Source organism: Corythoichthys intestinalis, chromosome 11 (genome assembly GCF_030265065.1).
Source record: "Corythoichthys intestinalis isolate RoL2023-P3 chromosome 11, ASM3026506v1, whole genome shotgun sequence".
Classification (NCBI taxonomy): domain Eukaryota; kingdom Metazoa; phylum Chordata; class Actinopteri; order Syngnathiformes; family Syngnathidae; genus Corythoichthys; species Corythoichthys intestinalis.
In genome coordinates, this window is record NC_080405.1 from 22,563,074 (window position 1) to 22,575,823 (window position 12,750).

General features: G+C 40.1%; 1 protein-coding gene across 1 annotated transcript; it reads right to left on the reverse strand.

The window, feature by feature from the left end:
- Positions 1 to 815: 815 nt before the first annotated feature.
- On the reverse strand, positions 816 to 5,696 carry rtn4rl2b (reticulon 4 receptor-like 2b). Its single transcript, XM_057850505.1, has 4 exons — positions 5,530 to 5,696; positions 3,903 to 4,129; positions 3,586 to 3,819; positions 816 to 3,054 (listed from the first exon to the last, which is right to left on the reverse strand). Exons 1-4 carry the CDS (start codon positions 5,579 to 5,581, stop codon positions 2,194 to 2,196), a joined length of 1,374 nt encoding a protein of 457 aa, XP_057706488.1. The 5' UTR covers positions 5,582 to 5,696; the 3' UTR covers positions 816 to 2,193.
- Positions 5,697 to 12,750: the final 7,054 nt, after the last annotated feature.

Genomic DNA, 12,750 nt, shown 5'->3' on the forward strand with positions numbered 1-12,750 from the left:
AATGATCTGATAAAGCATGATTGGTGGAGATGTGAAACATCATCCAAGACAACCAGAAAAGTCCAGTTCTGATCGATTCGATGTTCGAAGCATGAACTGATTGGATGAATGAGAATTTTCATAGGTAATTCCTTGAGATGCTCAAAAAGCTGAAGTCTCACAAAATTTGTAGTTAAAGTCCCATTTTTGTCAGGTATTTGTGGCATTCATGTACAGTCGTACCATCATTCTTCTCATTACAGTAAAAAAGTGGTCGCTCATGTACTGTAGTTTGGAAATGTGTGAGTGTATCACTAACACATTTGAATCATCGGCATCACAGTTCGGACTCTGTTGAGTAGGTGTGTGAACTCCTGAAAGATGCCAGGTGCCCTTTTTGGCCCTATACTTGATTCACCCCCCTTTTAACACATTTTCGGACAACTCATTATATACCCGATATACTGTAGCTTGTGAATGTGCCGAATGAATAGTGTTGTTGTCAATGAACTTTACAGTTACACACGCTGCCTCATGATCTTGCATGGCCCTCAATTAATGGACTCATGCAATGCAAACATAATAATTTTAAAAGTGGAGAGCTTTGCTCTGCTAAGCATCCCCACTAAAACCGTTGGCAGTGACTCACATCACTACTGTAATTTTCAAGTGTCAAAACTAATTTCTCATAAGTTTCATCAGTTTGAGCACTATATTTATATCATTATCATTGTTATTATTATTTATATATTTATATCCAATTGTCACCTATGAGCCTGACTCAGTTTGTTGAAACAAAGAAACTCCCACTCACATATGTCTGATGGTTTATTTATTTATTTTTTCTAAACAAAGCACAGCAATGACCAGCTTTCTTTTGAAACACACAGAATTAGGGTCTTTTTCAGGTCAAATGCAATGTTTAAAAACATGTTTTCTGATTAAATAAAACTCTTGGGTTTTTCAATAATAAATAAGTTCTATATAACATTTCAAATTTTTTTTCCAAATTAGGAAAACCTTTAATAAATACAGGTATGCAACATAAAAATCTAATTTCTTCATGCTTCAAACACTTGCTTATAATCTAATTAAAAAAAAAAAAAAAAAAACAACACATAAAACAGACACATTTATGATTAACTTTATCAGCCAATTTAATGGTTTCATCCATTCCTAAACACTGCAGAGTTAAGAGGGGAAAGTCAAACCAGGCAACAGTAGTGCGGAGAAGTGCGAGATGTGTGACGTTTGTCGTGTGATGCGTGTTTCAAGTTGCTTGAGTTGTTTCAAGTTGCATGTACAAGTGTGGGTGGCTGTGGTGCTGACATCTCTGGGCTCACACATGACATGGAATCTGAGAGGAGAAAATCACTCTTGGCTGACAATCCTGCACTTGGCCTCGTTTTGTTTTGGCAACTCTGATGTTACCATTTTATATAAAAAAATATCAAATGTGTCCACGGCCTTCAGATGTAGTAATGCTGGTCGCTGAAACATGAGCAATAAGAAAATGGACTATTTCTTAACCAATCAGATTTCAAAATTCGTCCTTTCAGTGCTCTCTTTGACTTCAGCATCCGACCTCTGACTACAGAACAAGCCAAGTTCCATGTGCAAATCCCATCTGTGACAATCTGCAGTGCACATATTAATATATTTGATAACTAGCCTCTCTGTCGGTGTATTTTATTTAAATTGTGTTGATTTTTCATGTTAGTAAACATTAGAAGGTGGATGACCTACAGACGGCCCTCATACCTAATGCAAAGCCTGCCTCTTTTTTATGACTTGAATCACTACTTCGACTCATCCAAAGAAATATATAAACTAAACTATTGCAACACACCCTCTTATCGTTCTCATATGTTTTCACTTTTTTTTCAAAAGCATTGACACACTTTTTTTCCATGTAGAAAAGAAACTAGAATTTATAATGCCTTCAGAGTGTTATGTCATTCGTTAAAAGTGGCTGTGTGCTACCTTTCACTGTCTCCAGCAGCCACATCAACTATTTTGATAAGCCTCAATTGATATCTGTTTTTGATAACAGATACTGGCTTCCTTGCCTGTTTCCTGTCGCTGCGCGCCTTCACCTACTTCAAAGATTGAGGAGGTGGCAGAAAGGGATCAAGATCCCAGGTTTTTGTTTTGAGTTGAAAAGAGCAGGACTGAGGAATGAGAGAAGAGATAAGTGTTGAAGATTGGTCGGATTCAGCCAAAAAGTAAATAAAGGCAGAAAGCGAGTATGCAGAAAGAGAAAGGGTGTAGGAGGGCTGGATGGGTGGCAGAGGATGAGAATGACGACACAAAAGATGGATTGTCGTAGCAGTCGGGCTCAAAGCAACGGATGGCGCCGTCTTCGTTGCCATAGTTGGCCCAGTACTCTTCTTGGTCGAGTTTAGGAAGAGCCATTTCATCATCTGATAGTTCATATTTGGGAGGAAATGTGTCAAACTGGCTTTTGGGGAAATAATTTGGTTTTCCTAGAGGGAATGACTTCACTGTGTCTGTGGTCTTGTGGTTATTGACCTTGGAGGATGACGCAGGCTTGTTCTTGGAGAACCACCAGCGGGTCTTGGTGCTGAAGGTGGTTGTGGTGGTTCCGGCTAAGGAGCCGGGGTCAGGCATGGGACAGAGGGCAAAGTCCAGCTCCCGGAGGAATCTGAGATCTTGCCCGCGACGTTGGGATGGCGAGGAGCAGATCAGCTCAGAGGAGGAAATGCGGGATTTGCGGAACCACTCCCACAATGAACGGGCCTCGCAGCCACAGGACCAAGGGTTACCATTGAGACGGAGGAAGTTAATACCCTGGGTGTCTCTCATAGCCTGGCCTGGCAGCTCGGCAAGGGAGTTATTGAAAAGGTAAAGAATGGAGACGCGGCCAAGGTCGCGGAAAGCGCGACGGTTGACCTGCCTGATTCGATTTTCGTGGAGAAGTAGGCGGTCCAGATTAACCAAACCTCGGAACACATTCTCAGTTAGGACTCGAATTCGGTTGCCGTGGAGGAATAGGTGGGTGAGGTTGACCAGATCTGTGAACAGGTCATCCTGCAGAAAGTGGAGTTGATTCTCCTGCAACAATGTCAAAAAGTGAGAAAAAAGTCTGACATTAGATCACAACATCTGCCTAAGATCCACTTCATCTCAGGACAAGTAAACTAGAATTTATTCAGTTACACTGGGAAAAAGGTTCAACGTTTTGTAGTGGCACTTATTGTAAAACATTTGACTACCACTGGAGTAGTCCATTGCATGAAAAGGGAAGCTATGAGTATTTAAAATGAATTTAATTGACAAAACCTTAATTACGGCTTTAAACTCAAAGTTTGTAAACAGCTCTTGTGAGCCGATTAGACCTCGTTTGCCTAATGATATGTACACTTCTGGATATATACTAACCTTTAAATTTGGCAGATAATTTTGATTTTATGGTTGAAGTACTTTTGAACTAAAAGTATAACTGAAAAGAAACTATTTTAGTGCTAAAGTTCAGCTGGCTAGTAGTCCCTAGTTTTACTCCTAGTGTTCTTTTGGCGTGATCAAAGTATGAAGCATGTCATATCTTCAAGAAGTGTTAATGATGTGTATGGATGCAACATTCACCTGCAAGTAGAGAAACTGGAGACTATACAACTTGTGGAAGAGGTCGTGGGGTAACATGCCAAGCTTGCATCGGTGCATGTGCAGACTCTGCAGCTTCTCCAACCCCCGAAAAGCTCCACCTTCTAGACGTCTCAATGTGGGATTGTCTCCCAGGTCCAACTCCTCAAGCACCCTCAGGTTACTAAAGGCTCCAGCCTCAATCCATGTGACATTATTGCCATAAAGCCAAAGCACCTAGAAGAGGAGCGAAAAATGGGGGTCTAAACACTAATCTAGACATTGCAGTTAAACTAGATACAGCGTTCACACACTTTTACCTGTGTTTCAAAGCCAAAAGAATCCGCGCGGAGTTCTGTAATACGATTGTTCTGCAGGAACACACGTTGTGAGTCGTACGGCACACCGGCCGGAACGATGGTCAGGTTCTGGGACTGGCAGCTGACTGTCATGGGCGTAGGATAACACACACAAAGCCTGGGGCATGCAGCCACACTGCTGGGTTTTACCACTACCAGCCACAGGATCAGCCACAGTGACAATCCACCTGCGAAAGACCAAATTGGAAAATCAGAAGAAATAATTAAAAACACGCAGAATAGTTGCAGGATTCATGCTAGTTTGGGAAACGCGGATGCTAGATTAAGATGTTTCGAGAAGTGTTGATTTCAACTATTGGCTTCATCCCTTTGTTTTTTTTGATTTTTTTTTCTCTGTGCAGTCTCAATCGGGACTTGTTCCCTATGTCTTCTGCATAATTAAACATGGTAGAAACCATTGAGCCATTCACATCTACCTGATCACTTAACATAGGCTACAATGTCAGTTACATAACTTTAAAACATGCACTTTGTAGAGTAAATAATCAAAGATAATTTTTCAAAAAATGTATATGCGCAGTTTGTAGACTTACAAAAGAAATTTATCAATTGAATTCACATTTGGTTTGTCCTGGAAAAAGAACTATTTCACCGTGATGTTTGCTAATCAGACAGCACAAAAAAGCAGTAACTGGACCCAGATCAATTTCGCCCCCGCTTCAATTACTGCCGGGTTTCTCGGCACAGCTCGGATGGCGGCACACAAAAGCGACTCTAGTGGTAAAAGTAGACTCGTGAAATAATGATGAACCCCCCATTCATTCATTGTATGCAAGATTTTCCAGTGGCTCACCCCTTGACCTCTCAACAAGTCGAACTGTTATCTACGCTGGACCTTCAGGAGAACACGAGACAGGGATTTCAAGTGGAATAAGACACCGATTAGAAATCTTGGTTAGTCTTATTTACTGCATGGCAAATTAAGTTCAGTATCACACTTGCTTAACAGTCAGTTTATAAAGGAAAGTAGAAGAGGAGGGAAATCAATGTTGATAATATTAGATAAACATGTACAATGTTGTAAAATCCAATATAATAACTACAGTATACGTTGAAGTCAACTATATATCGTACAGTGTATAACACTATTGTTCAATGGTTTTGGGTCACTTGGAACTCGCCACACTGTATTAAAAAAACAGAAATTAATTAAAAAATATATATAAATAAATACTGTTAATGCATTAAGAAAACTTTTTTTTTTTTTTAAGTATGACATTTCTGAAGGTACGCAAACTTTTGAGAAGCATTGCCTACAATACACACTGAGTGTTTTCACACTGGTGAACTTTCAGTATCAATGAAAACTTGAATTTATAGTTTACTTTTTTGTGTGTCTGCTCCTGTATTGGATCTCATTTTATTGTACAGATGCAACATGATGGGTACTTTGCCGCAAATCTTGATATAATAATAATAATAATAATCGTAATGTTATGAGAACACAAGGGAAATTCTTCTAAAAAGAAAAAGAAAAAAATATGCAGGATAATATATGAAAATTAGTATAAGTAGTAAATAAATTATACAATCAAAAATATTGTGAGTAAAGTGCACACAAACTCACTCTTGAATTTGTGGGTTGTTCTGGATCTCTTCAAAGGCCAGCGAGTCTCCATGACGAGTAAAACAGAAAGCGAGTTAGCCTGCCCGGCGAAGAAGTGCCTGCTTGCTGCTATCTCTGCTGACGTTCCGCTCTGGGGACCGAGTCGCTGTGGCTTCACAGAGGACTGATCGGGAGTCCCCGCAAGCTTGTTTATACTTGGCAGAGTGCTCGTCACCCACCAGGCAGCGTAGGCAGAGTAGTGGACGCTCTCTCTCATACGTCAGCCTTCTTCCTGGCAGGGAGGAGGGGAGGCAAGGCAGGAACCGGAGAAAGAGCCAAGAAAGGGAGAAGACAAGGAGAGAGGTTTGGCTTGGCTTCTTTCTTATCTTATATCAATCAAACAACAGCAAAAGCAAAGCAGCAACAGTAAATATATGTCAACAAGTACAAATAGACTACTTCAAAGACATACAGTGCCTTGCAAAAGTATTCGGCCACCTTGAATCTTGCAACCTTTCGCCACATTTCAGGCTTCAAACATAAAGATATGAAATTTAATTTTTTTGTCAAGAATCAACAACAAGTGGGACACAATCGTGAAGTGGAACAACATTGACTGGATAATTTAAACTTTTTTAACAAATAAAAAACTGAAAAGTGGGGCGTGCAATATTATTCGGCCCCTTTACTTTCAGTGCAGCAAACTCACTCCAGAAGTTCAGTGAGGATCTCTGAATGATCCAATGTTGTCCTAAATGACCGATGATGATAAATAGAATCCACCTGTGTATAATCAAGTCTCCGTATAAATGCACCTGCCTCTGTGATAGTCTCAGGGTTCTGTTTAAAGTGCAGAGAGCATTATGAAAACCAAGGAACTCACCAGGCAGGTCCGAGATTGTGGAGAAGTTTAAAGCCGGATTTGGATACAAAAAGATTTCCAAAGCTTTAAACATCTCAAGGAGCACTGTGCAAGCCATCATATTGAAATGGAAGGAGCATCAGACCACTGCAAATCTACCAAGACCCGGCCATCCTTCCAAACTTTCTTCTCAAACAAGGAGAAAACTGATCAGAGATGCAGCCAAGAGGCCCATGATCACTCTGGATGAACTGCAGAGATCTACAGCTGAGGTGGGAGAGTCTGTCCATAGGACAACAATCAGTCGTACACTGCACAAATCTGGCCTTTATGGAAGAGTGGCAAGAAGAAAGCCATTTCTCAAAGATATCCATAAAAAGTCTCGTTTAAAGTTTGCCACAAGCCACCTGGGAGACACACCAAACATATGGAAGAAGGTGCTCTGGTCAGATGAAACCAAAATTGAACTTTTTGGCCACAATGCAAAACGATATGTTTGGCGTAAAAGCAACACAGCTCATCACCCTGAACACACCATCCCCACTGTCAAACATGGTGGTGGCAGCATCATGGTTTGGGCCTGCTTTTCTTCAGCAGGGACAGGGAAGATGGTTAAAATTGACGGGAAGATGGATGCAGCCAAATACAGGAAAATTCTGGAAGAAAACCTGTTGGTATCTGCACAAGACCTGAGACTGGGACGGAGATTTATCTTCCAACAGGACAATGATCCAAAACATAAAGCCAAATCTACAATGGAATGGTTCAAAAATAAACGTATCCAGGTGTTAGAATGGCCAAGTCAAAGTCCAGACCTGAATCCAATCGAGAATCTGTGGAAAGAGCTGAAGACTGCTGTTCACAAACACTCTCCATCCAACCTCACTGAGCTCGAGCTGTTTTGCAAGGAAGAATGGGCAAGAGTGTCAGTCTCTCGATGTGCAAAACTGATAGAAACATACCCCAAGCGACTTGCAGCTGTAATTGGAGCAAAAGGTGGCGCTACAAAGTATTAACGCAAGGGGGCCGAATAATATTGCACGCCCCACTTTTCAGTTTTTTATTTGTTAAAAAAGTTTAAATTATCCAATAAATTTTGTTCCACTTAACGATTGTGTCCCACTTGTTGTTGATTCTTGACAAAAAATTAAAATTTTATATCTTTATGTTTGAAGCCTGAAATGTGGCGAAAGGTTGCAAGGTTCAAGGGGGCCGAATACTTTGCAAGGCACTGTACTTTCATTCATCCATTCATCCTCTGAGCCACTTATCATCACAAGGGTCGCTGAGGTGCTGGAGCCTATCCCAGCAAAGTATGGCCAGTAGGAGGGGTAAACTCTGAATTTGTTGCCAGCCAATTGCAGGGCACAAGGAGACAAACAACCACTCATGCAAACACGCTTACCTACAGTGACAATTTGGAGTGCTCTATCAGCCTACCACGCATTTTTTTGCAATGTGGAAGGAAACCGTTACCTGGAGAAAGCATGCACGGGGAGAACATGCAAACTCCACAAAGAAAGGCCAAAGACACTTGATCTTAGAACTGTGAGGTGGATGTCATGCTAACCACTTTTCCACTATGTCACTGCCACTATGTCACTGCCACTTCAAGTACAGATCGATCAAATTCAACGTAAACATTACTTTGGAAATGTAGTTGGTGAGAATTCCAACTGTTGAAAATCTAACAGTGTAAATATTTCAGTTACTTTTCTCGAAGTAATGCAACTTAGTAGGAATGCATTTGGATACTTTAAAAAAAAAATCTTCAAATGAGTGTTTGTGGAATTTGGCAGAGGTTGCTTAATATGCTTGTGTAACTGTCTAGGAAGTACTTCCCAACATATGCTTCCCAGATATTGATATACGGTATAGCTTAAGCTTTAGTATTGTACAAGTGTTATCTAAAATTCATAATTCAGAGCACAGCTGTCTACATCCTAAAGCGAGTGATGGCAGGTAGGCGCTCTCAAGGGTAAAGCTGTTCCTCAAAAGGCATGTAAAGAGGGTTGCGACACTTTGATCTGGCCGCGGGTGGTCACGTGGTTCACTCAGGGCGTGAATAGTTCCAATTACAACCAGCGCTGTAGTGGTTTTCAATTGAACTAACAGCGGTAAATGCGACATTTATGGAAAAATGGATAAAATCACGTATTTTAGTACTTGTTTGATTATGTCATTGCATTATAAAGTATATGTAAATGCTAGTTTTACATTTGGAGTGGTAAGGCGACAACTGAAAACTATGTAAACTGTTACGCAGAAGAGAACTTTCCCATGTTGTGGAGTGAAAGTAATCATGTTGTGTTAGCATTGGCATGGGAAATAGACTTTTACATTGAAAGATGATTTAGGTTTTTCGTTTTTCACAACTAGAATACTTTTTTTTTTCCAGAGAATGTCTAGATTTCCTTGAATCACCTACTTGTGGTAATATATTAGGGATAACACCATGTGTTCCCAAGTTGTAAGTGGTAGTTCCCAGTTTGTTTTTTCGCATTGACATATAAAAACACTTCTGTTTCCCCAAAAGTTTGGGCGTACTGGACGTAGACAAACGCGCTGGCCCTCAACGGCTTCCATACACTTTTGCGTACCGACGGCTGACCACTGTATTTGCAGCGGACAGGAGAAAATAACTCTCAAAATGTCGAAGAGGCAGGCCCCACTGAGTAATTATTTCCGTGTTCCCCCACCCCCGTCAAAAGACAGACAGGCGACAGAGACATCACCGGATCTACCGAAAAAAAGGACTTTTGCTGAAAAGTGGCTGAAGGAGGTACCATGGCTAGAAGCAAATGATGCTCGCACGGAAATGCAGTACTAAATGTGCCGTGAGAATCCCAATGTCGCTGATAAGAGCAGCGCATTTTATGCGAGGTCAAAGAATTTCAGTCTTACAAACTTTGAAAGCACGAAAAAAACAGAGAGCATGTGGCAATCAAGCAAACTATCGATGTCAGACAGGACCCCACTCGCCCTATGGACAAGTGGCAGAATAAAGGTAATGAACAGCGCCATGCACTGACAAACGTGTTTTTGCTCGCATTTTACAAAGCTAAACATGCACGTTCAATGAGGTCTTATGAGGAGGACATCTCAAGCTCAATTCAATGAGGACCAAGTCACATCTCCAGGTCCTCCTCTGAGAACCTGGGCAAAAAAAATATGTGCACCCCTGTATATATATATATTAGGGCTGTCAAAATTATCGCGTTAACGGGCGTTAATTAATTTTTTAAATTAATCCCGTTAAAAAATTTGACGCAATTAACGCACTTGGCCCAGCTCAGACAGATTTAAATGACAGAGGAGTGAAAGGCCCACTTGTTAATTATGTTTTGCGGAGTTTTGCTGCCCTCTGCTGGCGCTTGGGTGCGACTGATTTTATAGTGTAAGTAATTATTGCCATCAACAATGGCGGGCTACAAGTTTATTTTTTGATTGAAAATTTTACAAATTTTATTAAAACGAAAACATTAAGAGGGGTTTTAATATAAAATTTCTATAACTTGTACTAACATTTTTCATAAAGAACTACAAGTCTTTCTATCCATGGATCACTTTAACAGAATGTTAATAATGTTAATGCCATCTTGTTGATTTATTGTTATAATAAACAAATACAGTCCTTAAGTACCGCATGCTGAATATATATATATCCATCTTGCGTCTTATCTTTCCATTCCAACAATAATTTACAGAAAAATATGGCATATTATATAGATGGTTTGAATTGCGATTAATTGCGATTAATTACGATTAATTAATTTTTAAGCTGTAATTAACTCGATTAAAGTTTTTAATCGTTTGACAGCCCTAATATATATATATATATATATATATATATATATATATATATATATATATATATATATATATATATATATATATATATATATATATATATATATATACAGTGGGGCAAGTAAGTATTTAGTCAACCACCAACTGTGCAAGTTCTCCTACTTGAAAAGATTAGAGAGGCCTGTAATTGTCAACATGGGTAAACCTCAACCATAAGAGACAGAATATGGGAAAAAAAAAGAAAATCACATTGTTTGGTTTTTAAAGAATTTATTTCCAAATTAGAGTGCAAAAAAAGTATTTGGTCACCTACAAACAAGCAAGATTTCTGGCTGTCAAAGAGGTCTAACTTCTTCTAAGGAGGTCTAACGAAGTTCCACTCGTTACCTGTATTAATGGCACCTGTTTTAACTAATTATTGGTATAAAAGACACCTGTCCACAACTGCAGTCAGTCACACTCCAAACTTCACTATGGCCAAGACCATAGAGCTGTCGAAGGACACCAGAGACAAAATTGTAGACCTGCGCCAGGCTGGGAAGACTGAATCTGCAATAGTTAAAACGCTTGGTGTAAAGAAATCAACTGTGGGAGCAATTATTACAAAATGGAAGACCACTGATAATCTCCCTCGATCTGGGGCTCCATGCAAGATCTTACCCGTGGCGTCAAAATGATAACAAGAACGGTGAGCAAAAATCTCAGAACCACATGGGGGGACTTAGTGAATGACCTACAGAGAGCTGGGACCACAGTAACAAAGGCTACTATCACTAACACAATGCGCTGCCAGGGACTCAAATCCTGCACTGCCAGACGTGTCCCCCTGCTGAAGCCAGTACACGTCCAGGCCCGTCTGCGGTTCGCTAGAGAGCATTTGGATGATCCAGAAGAGGACTGGGAGAATGTGTTTTGGTCAGATGAAACCAAAATAAAACTTTTTGGTAGAAACACAGGTTTTCGTGTTTGGAGGAGAAAGAATACTGAATTGCATCCGAAGAACACCATACCCACTTTGAAGCATAGGGGTGGAAACATCATGCTTTGCGGCTGTTTTTCTGCAAAGGGACCAGGACGACTGATCTATGTAAAGGAAAGAATGAATGGGGCCATGTATCGAGAGATTTTGAGTGAAAATCTCCTTCCATCAGCAAGGGCATTGAAGATGAGACGTGGCTGGGTCTTTCAGCATGACAATGATCCCAAACACACAGCCAGGGCAACAAAGGAGTGGCTTCGTAAGAAGCATCTCAAGCTCCTGGAGTGGCCTTGCCAATCTCCAGATCTCAACCCCATAGAAAATCTGTAGAGGGAGTTGAAAGTCCATGTTGCCCAACGACAGCCCCAAAACATCATTGCTCTAGAGGAGATCTGCATGGAGGAATGGGCCAAAATACTAGCAACAGTGTGTGAAAAGCTTGTGAAGAGTTACAGAAAACATTTGGCCTCCGTTATTGCCAACAAAGGGTCCATAACAAAGTATTGAGATGAACTTTTGGTATTGACCAAATACTTATTTTCCACTATGATTTGCAAATAAATTCTTTAAAAATCAAACAATGTGATTTTCTGGTTTTTTTTCCTCCAGATTCTGTCTCTCATGGCTGAGGTTTACCCATGTTGACAAATACAGGCCTCTGTAATATTTTCAAGTCGGAGAACTTGCACAATTAGTGGTTGACTAAATACTTATTTGCCCCACAGTATGTGTGTGTGTGTGTACATTTTCCTTCTTCATTTTATAGACTTAGTTTGACCTGAAACACAAAGAAATGACATTTAGCAAATATTTCCTGCGTAAAATAACTAAATTTTGAGCCTCTAATTTTAGCAAAACCAAACCTGCTGTACCTCTTTAGAGGCATTTGTTTTGGACCCAAGCAACACAAAATGATTACAAGACAAGAACAACATTTTATTATTTTCCTCAACATGGTGTAATGTATCACAATAACAACTTATTACCCTTTGATGAACAAAAACGTATTTTTATTGACCAATTGGTGAAATTGGTGTCATGGTTCATTTTTTACACCGAACATTTTATGGATCAGTGGTCTGTGATGGTTGGTTGTGCAGAATGGTTTCCCCAAGGACCAAGAGCAGCAGAAAAAATGGATGTCAATGGTCAGCCGTCAAAACATGAAATAGAAGGCTTTTTGTTTGTTTGTTGCGATTTCAAAATGGGCTTAGTGCCCACAGCCAGCAGTCACTATCAGCAGGCACCAGCAGCTGTCCCCAGCAGAAGCAGCAGTATAATGTGAATCATGAAAATGTAACCTAAAAATATACATTAAATTAGTTTTCCATTATAAATGTGCCTATTATTTGTTGATATCACTTATAATCTATACACATCTCTAAAATATAATGTCAAACATTTTGGTGTAAAGAATACAGGTTGTCATGCATTGACTTGGTACTCTTCCATGAGGGTGAAGTTCAAAGCTTACAGAATCGAGCTAATAAGCGCGTGAAAGCCGGTTGTCCACCAATACTCACAAATACAGATGAGTGTGTACGTCACAAAGGGCCTCTAAAAGAGTTGACAATTTATAAGAGGTAGTGAC